Raw genomic sequence first — 20,982 nt, forward strand, 5'->3', positions numbered from 1 at the left:
CTAGGATTTTTTTAAGCAGTGGGGGCAGGCCTGTCCGAACCACCCCTCTATTCCTCTATTCACACACAATGAGGCAGTTTTTCAGTTGTCATTGAGCTGTATATTTGGAGAATCTACAACAGGTCTGCACAATGAATTTTGAAAAGCAACTGCGACTATTGTACGTCTGCCCCATTTCTGATACCGTGGGGGAAGAAAATTAAACCGTGGGGTGGCGCCACTACCAAATCAACATAGAGGAAACATTGCATAATTGCTTATTGCAGATTGAAGCCCTACAGTTGTGAACACCATTTTTGTTTCATGAAAAAAACTAGAGGATAAACTGTGGTGGTCCTGGTCCAAGTCACCTCGGCCATCTTCTTCAGTACGGCCTGCATTTCATAATCACAGATGACTCAGCCTCCACACCAATGGAAATGATCATGGTTCTGTTTACTTTAAGTGACGGTGACGGTACACTGGTGTGATAGGGAAGGACATTTCTGCCATTAAATGTAGCAGAGACAATGTATATGAGTTCAATGATTTTGGGCAATAAGTTGAATTTTAAGTTGAGTTTGACGTTTTCAAGATGTAGTTTTCAGTATGTTTTCAAGAATAAACTGAATTTAAACTCCAATACAGAGATCCTTTACAAAAGGGTCAGTAACAGCAATGACTGCTATGTTAACTGCCAAAAGTTAACAAGATCCTTAGAACAATCCTACATGTATCAACAATTTCTGCCATTTCAGTGGCAATATTACTCAGCATAGGAACTGCTCTTCCAAAATATTGAATATTGAATATTGAAGGTCAGCAATGAATAGGTGTCTAGCAGGGTGAAGTAATCTGACTGAGTAGATGTGTATCCAGATGTTTGAATGGCTGTGTACTGTATGGCGATTTGCACAAGCGAAGTGGGTCACAGCATTATACAGCCCTGTCCACTTTTCTCTGGGCATTCCAAACCTCCCATCGCAACAAAGGTAATGCATATCACACACATCTAACTGAACTAATGTAGGCTGTATCGCTTGTATATATTGTCTATATCACACAAAAACCAAATGTAGATGTTTTATGACATATCAAGATATACATACAGTAAACAGTAGATGCCATGACTGAATATTTCTGGTTTGAACTGACTAAATTTTTGCTGACTGCATTTTATCGCATGTTTTATATCCTTTTACCTTTTACAAGTGCTTTTTTACCTTTTTTGTGTATTTCTTTAGATGCATCTGACCTTTTAACATCGCTCCATGGATAATGGCATTTGAATTTGCTCAGGGCTGTTACCACTTTGCAGGAAGACGCAAGGTCGAACCACTGGTTTCTCCAGAAACCATGATGTTGTGAGGTATGACGGTGAGGTCCTTAGCCACAAATTTTAGGCCAGCACTTGTCAGTTTGTTAAAGATGTGCATAGCAAGGCCCACCTTCATTTTTTCAGGAAGACCTTAAGAAGAGGTTCCTGCTTCGACTATGCTGATGATGTTTGGCTGGTACACTGGCCCATCTGTGGAGTTACCCTTGTATTGGCATGCCACAGTTTGTTTCTAGTAGTAATCCCTGCCAGCATGAACGCATGAGTTACAGCTCCTTTGTACCCAAGGAGTGTCACATCCCAAAAGAGTTTACCTGTTCCAATGCAATCCACACTCGTGGCAGTTCCCTCTCCATTTTGGTCATGCCATCTGCCTTCAGCTTCAGCATCTCAAACACTTCCCCTAATACCCCTGGCGTCAGCTTCAGCATCTCAAACACTTCCCCTAATGCCGCTGGCGTCAGCTTAACATGCCGCTTCCTCCTTTGAATCGTTCTGATGATGTTCAGGAAGATACTGCTGGAACACCATAATTCACTAATGTTTCCATTAGACCCCAAAAAGGTCAGGCCAATCAGCGACGAGAGGGGATGGCGCTATAGTTTCGAAATCGACAGTGGCTGTGGTAAACGCATAGACAGTAAAAGATAGGGGTAAACGGTAGTACCAACGCCTGCAAACATCAAAAATTGCAGTCTGAAGAATGTGTCAATTTATTTACAGACAGGCCTACATACATTGTTTCCTGACTGCCGATGCTGTTTATTGCCAGTTTGTAAAGTTTAGGCGAAGTAGGAAGTAACATTAGAAATCCCTGATCAGTATTATTGGTTAGGTTGGACCAATGATTTCAAAGTTAACACAGTCTATACCCGTCACCATGCTAACCAGACTAGTGTTTTATAGCCTGTTGAGAAATCAAATCGGATTTGTATTGCTTTCTTATCGCCAACCATGGTATTTCCACTGATCTATAAAATGTTTGATGTGGCAATGGCCTCAGACCTCGGTTATCATTGAAGACCAGAGAGCAAGTGATATCCTCTCCCTAACCACTAATGTTTCCTTGACCTAGATTAGGTGAGAGAAAGACCAATCCTCTCCAACATAACCCACATGGTGCATTAAATGTTACATTGTTATTTTTAATATGAATACCAATGACAGTTATACTTGGGCCAACTAACCCAAACCACAGACAACTTGTATGTGTCATGATTTCTCTTTATTGCCACTGTACCAACCCTGGTTGACTATGTTTTTTTTTTTAAATTGTATTAATTAGTATAATTTTTTATTATCTTCTATTGGTTATGCCGCAAAACCCATTGCCTTACAAAGACAATTGAAAGTAGGCCTACAGTTGAAGTTGAGTTACAAAATGTTTTCCTTAAAAACACACCACATATCTGGAAACGCTAGAATTTCACCATTGAAAGGCCCATCACTCCAAAACTAATGATAGATATAAACAAATAGATAAAATGACCCATTTCTTAAAACCAAGATTATGCTTTTCAGAGCCAAGAGAACAGAAAAAGAAGCAATGCAGTACATCATTTTGGACACTTGGTGTCACACTTGGTCAGGTAATGTTTTTATGCAAAGAATTATATATGCAGTTTGATAGTGAGACAACCATAATAGTCTTATTATTAGTCTTAATATTACACTGCCTCCTAATTTTTATGCACGGTGTTATGCAGCTGCAGGAATGCTGATTTGTATTATTTTGGTTGTACCATAATACCAACATCAACTGTAAACTAACTGTAAACTACACTGCTAAGACCAAGGAGATGGTGGTGGATTTCCGGAGGTCTAAGCCCGCTCTGCTACCAGTCACCATTGAATGGGTCAATGTGGAGGTGGTAAACACTTACAAGTATCTGGGGATACATCTGGACAATAGACTGGACTGGTCAGTCAACACTGAAGCACTCTACAAGAAAGGGCAGAGCAGGCTGTACTTCCTGAGGAGGCTGCAGTCTTTCAATGTCTGCAGCAAGCTCCTCTGGATGTTTTACCAGTCTGTTGTTGCCAGCGTCCTCTTCTATGCTGTGTTATGCTGGGGAAGAAGCACTAGGAAGAGGGATGCTGGGTGACTAGACAGGCTGGTAAGGAAAGCTGGCTCTGTTGTGGGAGCTGAACTGGAGTGCATCACTTCAATATCAGACCAAAGGACCCTGAACTAATCAACATCTTGGACAATGACTGTCATCCACTCCATAAAGTAGAAGAGCTTGACCAGTTGGAGACTACGCTCACTGCCATGCACAACTGACAGACTGAGGAAGTAATTTGTCCCCAGGGCCATACAACTATTCAATGCTTCACTCAAGGGAAGAGAAGAGATAGACTAACATAGTCTATCTGACTTATCTGCATAGTCTATCTGCCTCTTCTACACTTCCATGACCTCCTATAACAATGTTGTGTACTGACTGCCCACTGTTACTGCTTACACTGTCCATACTGTTTACTAAGTATAAGTATATATACTCTTTTAATCCCGTGAGGGAAATTAATTAGTGAAACATACACAGCACACAGTGAACACACAGTGAGGTGAAGCACACACTAACACGGAGCAGTGAGCTGCCTGCTACAGTGGTGCTCGGGGAGCAGTGAGGGTTAGGTCCCTTGCACTTCAGCTGTGGATGGGGGCATAGGAGAGCAGTGCTCAACTACTTCTCCCGCCCACATTTTTTCCTACTGCGTCGGGGATCGAACCGGCAACCCGCAGCCCTAACCAGTAGGCCACGGCTGTGCATGTTATATTAGCCCACATACACAACCCCTCCCTCCATCCCCCAGTCTGGACTGTGGTCTAACTTCATACTTGACCAATGACTGATACCCTACTGCAAACCTATCCACTATGCACTGCTGCTATAATGATTATATTACTATTACTATTAACTTTTTCTCTTATATTGTCCATATAATTATACCATAACGGTTATTATACTATGCTTACATTTTTCTCTTATATTGTCCATATTTAATGCTGGTCGCTAGACTTTAACCCTGCACTGTTGCATTGTTGGACTTATTTTGCACTACCACCATGACACACACCTTATTGAGCACCTTACCACTGCATACTGAAACACAGGGTCAGTCCCTGCAAGCGCCTCATGCTTATACATCCTTAGTACATTCATGTGGATCCTTGTTTTAATATCTTTAGTATCTTTTACTGTTCTTTTTAGTCATGAGGATTTGTCATTTTATCATCTTTTTATGTTTTAGTGTATGTTGTGTGTGATGTCTTAAGCTACTGGGACCTTGAATTTCCCCCTGGGGATCAATAAAGTATCTAAGCTTATGTATCCATCCATCTTTCTTTGCCCCATGTGCCCAATGTTAACTGACTGATTCCGGACATTGACACAATTGGATAACACTACCACGGTCATCTGTTTAGCTCGCCTCTGCTCCGCCTATATCAGATACACAAATGTGATTGGATGCAAGGGGCAAAAGTAACATGCATCATTACTCATTGCCAGAGTCTCTCGCTGAGCCAATTGATATTGTGCTCCCGAGAAAACTCTGGATTCCTAGGGTATACACATCCTAACTGAAAATAAACTACTGTACATGAAGAGACATCATACCACAGATGGAATACACAACACAAGGGTTGAAATTTCAACACTACTTTCATCGTTTTATTGTATTTTTCCAATTTAAAAAAAAAAAAAATAATAATAGAGAAAACAAATTACAGCCACATTTTTTACATGCACATAATTATTCATAACAGGAAGTCAATGTGGATTTGCAAACGCTTTAAACCTCATTCTCATTTCTCAAAACTATGAGGGACCACACAAGGCTTCCTGATCACTAACAAATTACAGGCAGTATTTTCTTCTTTAAATAAAAAATGATTCATTTGGACCCTTAAAACAAATGTTGAGTATTTGCCGACAGCAGATTGAGCAAAAACTTGCTACCCTGTTAATGGAAAGGGGTGGCCAATTACATTTTAAAAAGTATGGAAAATTCAAGAAAAAGTATTCTGAGTGCAGAATTCTGAATCTATGGCACCATCTTGACCAGTTTGACCTCAAAGTATAAAACAAAACCAGAAAAAAAAGCAGATGACTTTAAATATGCATTTAAAAATTAACTACAAGTTCCGCTCTTCTGTAAAAGTGCTGTATGATGATTATTCTGTCAAAAAATAGTGCATTACTTAAAAATGAAATACATCGCATCAATTACTTTCATGAACATATTGGTACAAATAATAATATTAAGATAATATACTCATTTTTTTTACTATAATTCATATTTGAATGTTAGAGATGCAGATCATTTAGAATGATCTGGACATATGACTTGACAGATGAACCCTAAAAAAAAAGTCCACTTCCGCAAATCCGCAAGTGATTTTACTATATACAAAAACAGGCCCAAAACATATACCATTCAATATGTGAAGAGAACATTTGGCACCAAGCAACCTATAAGAAACAAATGCGTGCTGTAACTGACAGAAAACGTGTCTGTAAAATCAAAAAGACAAAATAAACTCACTGCCTTCATCTTGAATCAAAATCTAAAAAAAAAAACAACTATATATAATATACACATGGAAATCTGGATCACGTTTCAATCCAGATAGTCGAATCTGTGATCAACGCATATCCTTAATTTCCGAAATTTCATAATAAATCAAGCAGCAATCGTGACAATCAAATGAGGGGGGAAAATTGAAGTAATATTTGGTCAAACCTTAATTGGGTAGAATGGAGACAGTACCTGTCAGACCTGACTAATTAATCTACCATGTACATGCACCATCCTCCTTGCACAAGAAAGGAGCTGAAAAGGAAAGGGATGTTTATGAGTATGTACAGTTAAGGTCCTGACTAGTTTGCATACACACTAGTAAAGTTACCATCAAAATGTTCCCATTAGAAAAAAAAAAAAACATACATTCTCAGGCCTAGTGCAGTTAAACACGTTCAAACAGCCTAAACATCGTACGTTTCCTCAATATCTGTGATCCCATTTCTTTAAAAAAAAAACAGAAAAAAAGCTTTTCTTATTCCATCAGGCCTCTCATTCAGTAGTCATGCACATCCTGAATGTGGGGTGTGCTGGTATGGGCTGGCGTCGGGGACATTTGGGAAGAGCTACTGTAGTCCACGACTTTGGCTTCTGACCAAACCAAAGGTTACCTGAGACAAAGGGGGGGGGGGGGGGGACGTGGGTTCTGAGGACCCATGCTTAAGGTGAGACATCTCATTAAAATACGGGCTGGTCCATTTGGTCAGCCCGGGCACTTTGATCTGATGAGAGAGAGAGAGAGACGCAGGGGGGTGAGGGGTAGGCAGTGGGTTGGTTGGGGGACGTGGTAATGTAACTATTTACAAACGTAACAGATGTGGTCATTCTCAACCTGGTTGACCATTCCAGTCCTTGTTCATGCCATTAAAAGCTTTCTTCGCCTGAGCACACCTCCGTCCCCTCCAACAAGACACGTTCCATAACCATTTTGAATACCAACAGGAACTCGCACGGAGGCGTCGCCATGGGTGACAATAAGCAGGAGAGCAGACAGACACGACTAATCAATCGAGGACAGAACCCCGCAATAATACATACTGTGATTAGTCTAAAATGGCCACCAATGTTTATAGTGTAGTGTAGTGTAGGTGTGTGTGTGTGTGTGTGTGTGTGTGTGTGTGTGTGTGTGTGTGAGTGTGAGTGTGAGAGAGAAGCGAGGCGAAGCCGGGGAGGAGTTCTCTCCCTCAAACCTCGTTGATAGTCCTCTCTGTGGGGTGGAAGTCGGCTCCCTTGGGGGAGGCCAGGTAGAAGGACTGTGTCTTGCGCTTGAGACGGGCACGCCTGGTGGCCAAAGACAGGCTGCGCTTGCTGGAGGAAATGATGTCGTGGATGAACTTCTTGCAGTCGATGCACACATCCATCGTGCTCCAGTCCTCTGTCAGCTCCTTGGGTAGCTCCATCTCGTCTTTTGAGGTCGACTGCTCCCCACGCTTAGACAACCTGCACATCAGAGAAAACGGAAGGGAAAACAGATTTACATGGGAGGGGATTGGGGTCACCATGTGGTCACTGCTGTTGACCACTTAAGTGGAGCTCAGGAATAGCCTTCTAAAATATCTCTGAGACCAGAAGAACCCAATGACCAGTGCCCACTACAGAGGCCCCTACAGTGCATTTTTCAAATACAAAACCACCAGCTATGAGCAGCCTGAGACTGAAGGCTAAAGCGGTAGCTGATGAAGGGTACCTGCGTAAGCTGCGTCGATGCCCGTGGCTGGACGAGGGCCTCTCTGGCTGGGCCGGGGCTGCTGCCTCCTCCTTGGGTAGGGCAGGGGAGCCCAGCGAGTAAATGGGCAGGGTGGCATAGGGCTTGGATGGAAGCCTCATCTAAAACAAGAATCATGGACTTAAGTCAGTGCCAAATATACACACACGCAGCACAAAGATCAAGACTGTAAAGGTATGAAGATATTTGTATTTGCATTCCATACAGGCTTTTTTCTGTGGTTTTTAAATGGCGGTGAAGATTGAGAAATGAGCTTACCTTCTTACAACACTGAGAACACACAGGCCTGTTAGGTGGGGCAGCAGAACAAAAAAAGAGCAACGATTAGTCATACTGATCACGTCACTCCTTTGTCAAATGTATGTGGACTGGGCACTGGGCGGTGATGTAGGCCAGGAAGGTTCCACTCACCTCTTGCAGAACTGACAGCTGTAGGACCAGGTGAAGAGGGAGAACTTCTTGGTGCGACAGGAGAAGCAGAGCTGCATCAGGGTGGGGATGGACAGACCACATTAGAGAGGCACACAACACAGAATACACGCCGGACTGTTGGTTTGTTTGTTTGTTTAATTTATGGCCATTTCCGCAACTAAGGCTATTTTAATGGCCAGAGCATTGTGTGTTATAGACACTTAAATATGTTTTTTAAAATCTATGCTAGTAAGATATTCTAAAACCTTCAAAAAGTGGGACCTTACTAAAAACATCAGCTATAGAATTGTCCAGACTGTTGGTATAAAACCAAGTTTGCCACCCATTGAAATAAGCTACAAAAATAATGAGTTGGTATCTAGCTACAGGCTACATAAAAACAGTAATGGTTTTTAGTCTTGTGTCATTGCCCATATTCAGTGCTTTGGTAGTTACTGCACAATACAGATAGTTACACAGATGGTGATTAGTGAGTAATATCTAACTTGCAGTGTTTCGCATGTTGGTGTACATCATGTTTGTAAAGTATCTGTGTGCATACATATGTTTTGAGGATCAGCACAGCTCACCTTTCCCTTCTTTAGGGCAGTGTAGACGTCTTTGTACTGTTGGAACTTCTCCAGCTCGGCCTTCACCAGAACCTGCCTGATATGCATCACCTCTTCCACAGTCAAGGCCAGGCACTCCACAGGATAGCAGAACTCCTCCTGAAATATATACACATACGTAAATCAAACACAATTTGGCAACACCCATTACAAACCCCACACAAAATGAGCATGCTATGGTGGACCACAGCATAGTCAGCATGGTCTGGATGTTACTATGGTAACATCCAGACATCACCCTAAAACATGACCATTATGCATGACCCGGGGTTTGCATTGTCTGTTGGCACCATGGTACACAGGCCATGCCTTATAAACAGATAACCGCACACGATGAGAATGAGATGAAGGCGTACATGTAAACATGAAATGCAGCAGTTACCTTGTCCTCCTGGAAGAGATTAGCTGCCGCATAGCACAATAGCAAGCTTTTCTGTGAATTTGCTTGCAGTTGCTTCTTAGCTCTGACTTAAAATGGCTATGCTTAGCAAAGTTTTTTTTTTTTTCTTAAGGGGTTAGGACTCCAGCAAAGCATCTCTGGAACAATCCCCATTGTAACAAACAGCTCTGAGGTGACGCCACTTTAATGGAGTAATATGCTTGGATGTACAAGGATGCTTGTGATCTCACAAAACCCACTGCAGTAATAATAGTGTGCTTCATTGATTACTTTGACTATAGTAGTATTCAATAGCACAGGTTATGATTTTTTGTTTGTTAAAACTGCAGTTGTTTTGTAAGGGTTGACAAACACAGTGTCATATGGCAATATTCAGGCATGTCTCTTGGTCATTACACTCTCAGTAACCCTTTAACCTAAACAAATCTGGATGAACACGCACAGATGCACAGGCACAGTCCATACATACAATGCTCCAAGTCTCATAATGGCCAACAAATCATTTTATGGGTTAAATACAAAGACAGATATAGAAAGTGTGTTTATTTGCAAAACACAAAGTATTTAAAAGTATGTATGCGCTGGATAATCAGTTCTGTTGGCAATTATGGTCCATGGTTTCCCCATGTTAGTGCTTGAGTGAGCAGTGTAGCTTGAACCAAATGAGCAAGCCCAATTCTACTCCCTTGTCCTCCACAGACAGACATACAGACAAACGTACCGCTCGAGAACCGCTGGGTACCTCCCCCTGGCCACCAAACAAAAATTACATCAGTGAGACCGGTGCAGGTTCAGATGCATGCTGTCAAACCACATGTCCCTGGCAGACCGTGTCAGAGGAGGACGTGTTTACATGTGTGCATGCATGGTCCTAAGCAGGCCATGTCTGTGTTTGAAATAAGTGTGGGAATGTCTGCCCTACAAACCTACATTTTTATGTTCAACATTCGAAAGACTAGAGTATCAACTGTCTCTAGTGATGCATAATGCTCTAAATTCAATGGTTGCAACAAAACATCTCTTCAACACAATAAGAACAGATGAAGGTTTTGCTTGCAAAAGTTGGACGGTAAAAGATATAAAAATATAAGACAAAAAGGTATTTTCAAAATGACTTGTTAAACCACCCAATGCCAGGTTGTGCTACAGTCTTTGTGCACTGTGAATGATGCTTGTGTGAATGTGAGTGACTCCATTTCTCATGCAAATGCTCCCTACACCTCCACCAGATAGTCAAAAAGGCTGTTAGTCATCATACCTAAATGAGAAGCACCCTGTTATACAGAAACCTTATCTAGAATATTAGACTCAACCACAGTGAGGGCAGTCAACCATGATGAAGACTGGGTGAAATGTCATTTACCTTGGGTTCATCCGAAGACAGCTGCAGCAAAATGTAGAGCATATCATTATGACATGATGCATGTACTTATATTCTGATCAGGATCTCAATAGGTAAGGTGTGACATTTAAATACATTTGTGGACAACGGCAAATTCTCCAGTCATAGTCCAAAATTTTTTGTTCATCGTTCAGTCATTGTCAACTCCCACAAGAAGCCCCATCAGGGGCTTGACTGAGGCCAACAGTCAAGCTCAGTCCTACCACACACTGAGTTACACTTAAATGGTCCCTGGAGTCTCATCTGTCAGGATGATTCACTTTACAAGGCTCACACTTCCACTGGTCAGCCAACCCTTTGACTAGGAAGTCAATACAACCCCTCCACACTACCCATAGGTAGTAGGAGGTTTGGTGCCGTTTTGAACAATATTACTGGTTTAAAAAATGCTATTTGGGAAGCGTTTCGCTCATGTCCCTAGCTAATCCACTGTTTGCGATTTGGTTGGTTGGTTTGTGTATACCGGAGCAAGCTATGTAGTGGTTGATCAATGATTAATGTGTTTTAATGCAGAAAAACACCCTGGGGTCCATTTTCGATGGAGTTACACTTTAGGAGTATCTACATGTAAGACTGCTGGCTTGCACTGGCAGAGGACACTACCTACCAAGGACTTGGAGCTCTGTCGAGAGGGAGGCACAAATGGGCGAACGCTGGTGGGAGTCTCCTTCTCGATGGAGTGTCTTCTCGGGGGGGGTGCGGGTCGTCTGTCTGGCTGGGGGGTGGACGAGATGGGCAGGAACCTGGGGGGAGCTGAAGAGCAGACACACCCTGGAATCAATACAGGTGGAGAGCCTGAACAAGGAAGTCTAGCTGGGAAGAAATCTCTAAGTGTCTGAGAAGGAACCTCTGAAGGGGGGTTAAAAGTGAGCTTGATGGTGTTTTAAGCCCCCACCGTTGACTTCAAGGCACCTAACACTAACCTAACCCTTGTGCCTTCCATGCAGAGCTGACGATGACCACGTTGGGGGCTTAAAACACCAAGTAACTAAAAGGGATGGTGTAAGTGAGAGAGAGAGAGAGAGAGAGAGAGAGAGAGAGAGAGAGAGAGAGAGAGAGAGACAGACAGACAGACAGACAGACAGACAGAGACAGACACTCTTACTTTTCTTGTCAGTGATGGACTCCGGTGACGTGTCCTCTACCATGGAGGTGGACATACTGGAGCTGCTGGCAGACATGGAGGTCAGAGCATGGGCTCCTCCTAGATAGAGATAGATAGATAGATAGAGAGAGAGAGAGAGAGAGAGAGAGACAGACAGACAGACAGACACACAGTGATGGACACACATGGAGGTGGACACACACACACACACACACACACACAGGTAAGGATGTTGGACCAGGGTTTGCAAGGCTTTGCACATACAAGCACATTAACCAGTGATGCATCACACATGCAAACACAAATAGGACAGTTTGTCTCCAGACATAAAGCTTTGTGACATCCATAAGGCATCTCCACCTCTCATATCTGACTGCCAGTTCATAGACATTCAACAAAACACACAAGCATCAACAGTACCCAACAGTGGCAAAGAGACGCCAACCCACACACACTGCCACAAAGCCACACTCACATCAGACTCGGAGCTGTCCAGTTCGGCTAGTGTGGGGGCCTTCAGCAGTCTCTTCCTCTGGCCCAGCGGCTGGGACCCACCCATTCCATTCACCGGGCTGTGAGCCGGCGGCGTCCCGTTGGACAGAGCGAGCGTGCTGATGGCCATCTTCCGCGGGGCATCTGGGGTCTCACCTGTGAAAGTGGCCATGTGATGAGAATTCCCTCTTGTGTGGGTGTGTGGGTGTGTGGGTGTGTGGGTGTGTGGGTGTGTGGGTGTGTGTGCACACCCTATAAAGGAAGATGTGGCCTGACAGTCAAACTAGAGGTTTAGTTGTAGCATGCATTAAAAAATCCCAAACTTGCAAATTCTGAAGCATTTCAGCAAAAAAGAGCATTGGGCAAACATGGAGTTGATGTTGAGGGTTGTCCTCAAATTCATAGGTCAACAACAAGAAAATCAAGAGTATCCACTCATGACTCCTAAGGAACAAATGCCACCTCAGGAGACATCAGATGAGTGAGCCAAGGGAAAGATTATTTTCTGAGGTATGATAACATTTCTATTATAACCACTCTTGCGCAACACAAACATCAGTGCCAGAACTGGCCATATTAGATTAAACCATTACAAACGGACACAGTTGTTTGCACAGAATTTCAGCAAACAGAGAGGACAGAAGAGCAACAGTAGAGTTCAATGCCTTCCATTTTCTTCATCTACACCAGTCAATTCATCACACCCATGAATGGAAAAAGGTGACCTAAGTAGACAGTTCCAACACTTTAAAAAGACCACCCAGGGCTTAAAGCAATCAAAATGTCTGTGCCTGAAATTATCAGAGATTTATGAGGACGTCATATATACTGTAGTCTTATTGCCTGTTTTCAAATCTTAAGCATACCAGCTCACGCCTGAATTCACGATGCCTGAACACTTTAAGCCCTGACCACCATCTACTCCTTGTATTCCTACATCACATGAGGAGCTATATCTGATCTCTATTCCTCTGGTTTGGTGCTGATGCAAACCACAGCCAGAGCCTCTCAATCATTTGTGACCAAACAGGAGACATTGCAGGTTGTAGCCAAGTAAAAATAACTCTGAGGTTATTAAATATTGATAACAGCAAACGGCTGGTGTTGCGTAACAGCTCTAAACCTATACTAATCCTGGGCTAGAAACAGAAAAATGCTGAGCTTAACTCTAAGCCTTCGGTACATACTGTTAGGGAAACCGAGAACAGTTACGGCTATCGGATCATACACACACATACAAACAATATAGCTTAGGTTAGCATGCGCGCGCACACACACGCATACACCATTCATTCGTTTAGAAATTAGTTCATTCATTCATTCATTCATTCAGAAGTTCTCAGCATTCATCCTTTGTGGTTAGAGAGGCCTCTGCAAAGGCAGTGGTTTTCAGGATACTTTACCTGAGCTTCGGAACAAATCTTGCGGTGTGCTGATGCTTTTGCCAGCTCCTACAAAAGGGACACATCCTTCAATATGATCCAAAAGTCACCAGACACAGAAGCCCACTCGCCCTATCTGACATTTCTCAAAGTGCCGTTCAGTAAGGCGAACGCAAAAAATCGTGGGTAGGGTCAAAAAAATTAGCTACATTCACAAATGAAGGGTGGCCAGTGAAACAGGGGTCCATTGGTGTGTCCAATGAAAACGCACTGTGCAGGGCTGTTGCGAACTTGGCACATCACAAAAAAAGCCAGGAAAACACACATGTACACACACACACACACACACACACACACAATTCAGCCAAATCAAAAGCACCGGGGGTGTAGTGAGGGAGCATAGTGAGCCTGACGATACCAGAGAGAGAAAGAGAAGAGTTGGGCGACAGAGGTCATTTCTTATTGACCATGTAAACGCTGCGCTAAGGGAAGCGTCTTTACATAATGTGATGTTGCTGTATCATGCAGCGTGTCTCGGAGGACCAAAGATTACCCTGATGGATCCCGCTGACTGACACTGCTAATCCACGTGCTCCATGTTCATTCACAGAATGCTTGGCCAAACGGCACATCCGATAATCCCAGTGGGACTGTGCGCATTTGTGTAACGAATACAACTCAACCCACCCACCCACCCGTCCATTTTGATAAACGCCCACCCACGCACATGGATGAACACAAGGTTTGGAAAGCTCATCAGAGCTCTGATAATTTACGAGTGGGGTTCTTAGTCTGTTCCCCTCCTCCCATCTGCACAATGCAGGTTTTGCTATAAATCAGTCCTTGATTATTTGTGCAGACCAATACTACTGGTAGACCATCAAGATGATTCATAATTGCTTGCAGTCCACTCTATGGACACAGAAGTACTTTTAGTATCCATATAACTGGCAGTGAGTAGAGTAGAGTAATTACAATGCCCAGGTCACTAATGTTGTCAAATCCCAACAGAATAGATTTTGAGGCTTAAGTGTTCCAAGATTAATTAGTCTGACCACTTCTCTCCTCTTCGCTCTCCTTCAGAGGTGTCTGGTTCATGCCACAGTTGACGAAGCGTTGCCGTGACAGCAACACCTCCCGTCAAGATGGCAGGAACAATCTACACTAATCTTGTTGTGTTTTTTGGGGGGTGTGGGGTAAGGGTTGCATCAAAGATCCAACAAGACCACAACAGACAAGGGATACAAACAAATGAATCAAAAAGCCAGGCAATGACAGCATAACCTTGGGGGGGGGGGGGGGGCTTTACCTGAAGAGTCAAAACTGAATGACATGCTAAGAGGCCGCATTACTGCAAGAGAGACAGACATAGGTACAGGGATCGGTAATCAAGACAGGAGTGGGGGAGGGGGGCAAACAAGAGAAGGTAGGGAGGCATATTACAGGACCAAGGGAGAGGGGTAGGAAGGGAGAAGAGATTAAGCAATCAGTTGAAAGAATTATTCAATGCCAGCACACCTGCATTGAACACATCACAGTTATAGGAGACCTATAAGGAAAGACAGGTTACATAACTTACACGTATGTTCATGCGTGCAGGAAGCCTGCATGTCACTCAGATTACTAGGAAAGGTCACTTAACATCCAGTATGCTATGAAACATTAATCTTCTTCTATGAAATGCAACTGCAATAATGACCACGTACATATTACATGAAACAGGGCAATTTTCTGAAGCTAAACAGATGATTGTAATCCTCTTTAAGTTTGAATCAGAATGGTACCGTTTGGGCTTTGTTTTCATGAGGTCAGTAAAAATGTACAGTATGTTTTTTGTACTTCCAAAGGCTAAAGCTGATCTCCAGAGCCCTGAGCACCTCCTTGGCCTGAACCAGTTTTAAATGTATAGACACAACAAACCAATCCGATTAAGCTGATTGCCTTGGTTCCACTTTTACTGTAGGTACACTCAATCAAATAAGCATCAAGCATTCTGAGTAACTATTTCATGTCCACACAGCTCAACCTCCACTCAACATCTACTTTTGGCGGTTTTAAAAATAGGTACATAGAGAATCACAAGTGAATCCATACACAGTTAGCACATGAAGATGATGACCGCAATTACTAATTATTACATGACCACTACAAATCTCACCATTCACTTGACCAAACCAAGCCCATTGACACTCGCCACACGCGAGTCACGTAATAAATGAGGGCCATGATCACTGACAACATTATGGATCATTTCAAACATACTGCATGTCCATGATGAATCTATATCTGAGGAAGTGCAATCCTACACGAGGCAAAGGTCTGACAATGGAACTAGCAGTGGTGAGAGCATTAATGAGGCAGATTCAGGAGTTTAACTAAAGCAGTGTTGGGATGCACAGACAGCGATAGACAGTAGCCATGCAAGAGAGCACACTTGACCCCAAATTGTGACAGGAATAATTGGACACAAGTTTTCACCCTCACTGACTGGGGTTGTCCTCATGTCCTCTCTCTCTCTCTCCTTCAGCCATGCCAACACACACACACACACACACACACCCACCCCTAATACAGACAAAGATGAGCCTTCAAACAATTATGTCATCCTTTAGGAGAGCCTTTTGTGTGTTATTAAATATTCTAATTACACATACATCATATAAGAATATCTTGCAATTCATTAACTTTTATAGTTGAAGGGTGTCGGTTATCTATGTTTGAGTGTGAGTGTTAGAGAGAAACATGAGACACAGAGTGTGTATGTGTTTGTGTGTGCATATGTGTGTGTTGCATATGAAGGTGTTTGCGGTGTGTGTGTGTGTGTGTGTGTGTGTGTGTTCGGAGGTTCCTTACCCAGCCTGCTGCGGCGCATCATGTCAGGAGACACAGGCCTCAGCTTCCGCTCAGATTTGATCTCCTCCAAGATGCGCTCATGGAGACTGCGGGGACGCTGGGGGTGGGGCTTGAGCTTGCGTGCAGCGGCCTGATTGGACATAACCGATATGAAAATGACCAATCAAAAAAAAAATAATATAAACCACAGGTTTGCACACACACACACAGGTTTGCACAATATGATGCTGAACAATATTTTTTGCATCACTCCTTATTAACCAGTAAAGACATTGCTTGATTAACTTTTTGGAAAAAAAAGTGTCAGTAGCATATAGGGATGTAACGATTACCAGTATAATGGTAAACTGCGATATAAATGTTGACGATAATAATTACCGTTTTTATTTCAAACCAATGAAATCACTGTTGATTACCGCGGTGTGGAAACCGTGTGTTTAATCCTTCCCAGCTTCATCCGAGCCTGCTTTTGACATACAGTAGGCCTGGTACAATGAAAACTGGTACCCTACTGATTCTGTTGTCTAATTGATGGTTTTAACTATGATTCGGATTAGGCTACACCTGATTTTAAAAGGCGGAACTTTTTCACCGCAAAATTTGCACTGTATCATGTAGCCACTCTGCATCTTTTTATGTTCGCGTCCACATTAAATCCATTCCATTCACGTTATCAGGAGAATACAGTAGCCTAAAGTTTTATTTTGAATGCTTACTTTGGTCTCACTCTTTGCATCCAAATAACAGAAATAGCAAACTCCAAGTTATGGTTGGGTAAGTTAAGCTATAAGTACATAGCCTATTAAACATGAAGAAAAAAGTGAATGGGACACTTTTTGAAACTATTTCAGCTTGTGTAAGCCTATCAGTGCTTTCTGAACATATTGAACACACTTTTAGAAATACCGTGATAATACCGAAAACCGTGATCATTTTGGTCACTATAACCGTGAGGTTAAATGTTCATACCGTTACATCCCTAGTAGCATATACATATATATCATTATTAGTAGACATAAAGAATGAGCAAAAAATTAAGCTAGACGAAGAGCTCTGCCCTCTGGATTAGTTGTAGATAGCAAAGAAAGGGGAAAAAAGGAGTGATATATAATCTTTTGCAGGAGGAAAAGAACGTCTGAAAGACCGCAGCCGGCTGTGCTGCTCTTACCGGGTTAAGGGGTGGGCGAGATCGGATGAACTCCAGAATGACCTCATGGGCACTCTTCTTTAACCTGGGCGGAATGTCACCATTCACCTGCAGCATCATGGGAGGGAGGTCAGAGGTCAGACAGGTGAGAGAGGTGATGGGCTGAGAAACCAGACTGGACAGAGCACATTTTTCTCCCCCAAGTGTTACACTAGCCAATCATTTCCTATGACACAGCAACACCTTAAAGAGCAACACCTTAGCATATACTGTATACACCAGAACAGAACCTTTAAGAAATGGCTCCGGTCAAGCCTAAGGCATTCAAAACATTCATGAAAGACAGGTAAACAAAGTCAAGACTTTAATCACACTTGCACATGGGGCCACATTAGGCAGCGTCAAGCTTCCCCGAGTGGCCTTAGTAATGAGGTAATGAATTCATTCGAACTGTTCTAAGTGGCAACAGGAGCAAAGGTCAAAAATCCACCTTATCCATGTGTTCTCCATACTGATATGGACTGTGACGTTTGAAGCTTTGCTTTGTTCTCTTTCAAAGTCCCATTCAACCTGCAGCCTAACAGGCATCTTAGTCATCTAGTGCTAATTGAGCCAAGTCCTCTTTATCCCCAAGCCATGCTATAAAACAACAGACCTACATACTGCCCCTATAGAAGCATGCGTGTCATCTGATAAGATGGGAGAGTTGGGGTTGAAGGAGAGATGACTCAAGAGGAGCTAGTAAGAAATGCATAGAGGAAGAGCAAATGCTGAAATGAATGAGGAACTACATCTGCATTAGGAAATAGCACTGGGGAAACATCTAATGAATATTAAAATCCGCATAGTCTGGCACACATCAAATGGAAAAAACCTAAAAATAGTTTTCAGAACCTGTGGGTGCCTGTGGCTTTTGATATAAAAAAACTCAAATCATTTCCTTCTTTTAATAAACAAAGTGGCAGATAAAGCAAAGAGATACAGAATGAAATCCCTGGTGCCTGGATATCACCGGGGTGTTCTAGAGTGTTCCGGCATCATTCCTCTGAGGGACACGAAAAATCCGTGACTAGCAAGTAAACATACATTGCACCGTGTAGACCATGAGGTGATGAATGTATATTAATATCAACCCAACAAGAGTATGTTTCTCAATAGGCATATTACATAGCCATATTTGGTAAATGTTCTACTCAAATAGCAGGACCCATCAACCAATAGCACCAACCCGCAGTGGTGAAGTCAGTGAGGGGATGTGTGTGTTTGTATGCTTGTGTGTGTGTGTGTGTGTGTGTGTGTGTGTGTGTGTGTGTGTGTGTGTGTGTGTGTGTGTGTGTGTGTGTGTGTGTGTGTGTGTGTTTGTATGTGTGTGTGTTTGTATGCACCCACCATAACTTTCCGCAGTTTGTAGCGTTTGGAGCGGATGTCGTCCATGAGCATCTCGTAGGGTGTGAGCTGGAACTCAATGGCCAGCGGGTTGTACTGGCGCTCCTGAACCTTTTTCAGCTTCACCCCGTGACGCAAGTCTCGCATCACCTGGACCCAGAAACGAGCCTACACACACACACACACACTTAATTGATGATCCATTGGTCTTTATTTTTATGTGTGTGTGTGTGTGCATACAAACATTTACCCAGTCAGCATTCTGCAGCTCATTCAGGTCCCTGGCTGGCTCGTCTGGGGCATCTCCCTCCATCTTCCGCAGGTTCTTCCAAGACGAAAGGAAAAAACAAACATGACTACTGTTCAAATCTAACAAAGATAGAAACTGTTTTCATCACAGAGTCATACACTTTGGAAGACAAACACACACAAATTTGGGCCGGCCTGTGTGTAAATTGATTGCATCTCGTGCAGGCGGGCGTCAGACTGATGGCATCGACCATCTGTGTAGGAGACAATCAATGGGCAGCCCTTTTACAACGGTCAATTCTGCCAGGATGGCACAGGGACATAGGCATGGGGTCATCCAGCTTTTGGGTCACAACAGGGACAGGGGAACCCACTACACATCAATAGCTGGCTACTGTATCTTACTGCTGTGGTGCTAGAGTGCTTCATGAAAGTTCTAGCCCAACAGGTCATCACAATTCTAAAGTATTTGTGGACACTCTGTTAACATTGCATGGCAGAACTGTTAAATCAAACACAAATGGCTCTTTACTCGTCATTTATTAAAGCTCTGTGTGCATCTCTTCAATAAAATAATAAAGAGAAGGAAAAAAAAACTGCCCATCATCTCTAGGCTGTTCTCTCAAACACATTAAGTTAATGAGAACCCTTCTTCACACATTCCAAAAAAGAATGTGTTTGCACGCATTTGGGTCTTTGATTAATCCAGAAACATCGGCAACATGACACCATCAACGCCGATCATTGTCAGTCACGCTCTGATCAAAGCACAGTGAAGGATGCTGGGAGCTCCGTTGACTCGGTCTTCTCATATTCTAGCCAACAAAAACACACGAGGAGAGAAGAGACTGATGACGCACTTGGACAGTACCACTGATGCCAGCGTGCCAACCCCTCTACCTGTGGCATCTATACTCTGGCCAGAGTTGTATTCATTAATGGGCTATTAAGTCTACACTAAAAGAGGCTACCTAGCAGGTATGGAGGACCGTATGTGCAGCCTCTGACATACTAATCTCCTTACTGCAGCCTCTCAATCAGGCACTCTCTGTAACTGTACATTACATAAGCTGCTCCAGCTAAATCCTCTACTACATTCAGACACGTCCAACTCAATGCCACAGCCCTGATGCAGAGAGCCAGGCAGCGCTGCAGTCCAACAAGTGCCAGTAGTCACATTTAATCTGGCTGGACCACAAGTACCTAGAGGTGTGTGTGTGCGGCATACACGCATGTGTGTGTGTGTGTGTGTGTGTGTGTGTGTGTGTGTGTTTTAACCTGGCTGTGTGACTTTTATTCAGGTTCCAGCAGCTGATGCAACGCTCTTAAGGATGCTTAAATCCCTCAGCAAAACTGCACCGCATGAGTCCTATTGCTGCAGGCCTTGTTTTTAAAGGCGCTCCGCTGATGGTTGCAGCCCACATCTCCTATGTTTCACAGGATGAAGTAACAGTGATACTGAGGGAGGATAAACTCACTGAAAACATGAACACCTGGAGGGTGTATAGCAACAGACACTTAAGACTTAAACTCAAACTTAAGACACATCCATCATTTCAGGTCCCTTAGGGGTAAAAGGGTAGCAATGTATGTGAAGCATGTTGCTCATTTAAAGATGTGTGTGATCCTGTCCAGTGACCGACACATGACGCTATAATGAACAGGCTGGATGATACACTGGAATGTACCAAAATAATGTACAAACCATCTGTAACCCAACACTACTTACAATACAATAGAACACAACACAATACGATACAATACAATACAATACAATACAGTTGCAGGGATTATGCTAATCATATATCTATATTTAACATGTCTCTGGTATGTAGTTATGACTAACTGGAGCACAGGCGATAGATGCTCAACCCAGAGTCCTTTACAGAGCTGCACAA

The 20,982-nt window shown here is 43.0% G+C and overlaps 1 protein-coding gene across 1 annotated transcript in view; it reads right to left on the reverse strand.

The window, feature by feature from the left end:
* Positions 1 to 4,964: 4,964 nt before the first annotated feature.
* Positions 4,965 to 20,982, reverse strand: part of spire1a (spire-type actin nucleation factor 1a) — a 37,600-nt gene continuing 21,582 nt past the window's right edge. The window contains 15 exon segments of the mRNA XM_048229902.1: positions 4,965 to 7,342; positions 7,590 to 7,729; positions 7,887 to 7,914; positions 8,040 to 8,110; positions 8,630 to 8,767; positions 9,790 to 9,816; positions 10,432 to 10,452; positions 11,078 to 11,223; positions 11,576 to 11,668; positions 12,047 to 12,223; positions 13,471 to 13,518; positions 16,303 to 16,432; positions 17,471 to 17,557; positions 18,839 to 19,003; positions 19,086 to 19,160. Of these exon segments, the coding sequence (XP_048085859.1) occupies positions 7,087 to 7,342; positions 7,590 to 7,729; positions 7,887 to 7,914; positions 8,040 to 8,110; positions 8,630 to 8,767; positions 9,790 to 9,816; positions 10,432 to 10,452; positions 11,078 to 11,223; positions 11,576 to 11,668; positions 12,047 to 12,223; positions 13,471 to 13,518; positions 16,303 to 16,432; positions 17,471 to 17,557; positions 18,839 to 19,003; positions 19,086 to 19,160 (1,602 nt within the window). The 3' untranslated portion in view covers positions 4,965 to 7,086.

This window comes from Alosa alosa, chromosome 20 (assembly GCF_017589495.1).
Source record: "Alosa alosa isolate M-15738 ecotype Scorff River chromosome 20, AALO_Geno_1.1, whole genome shotgun sequence".
Taxonomy (NCBI): Eukaryota; Metazoa; Chordata; class Actinopteri; order Clupeiformes; family Clupeidae; genus Alosa; species Alosa alosa.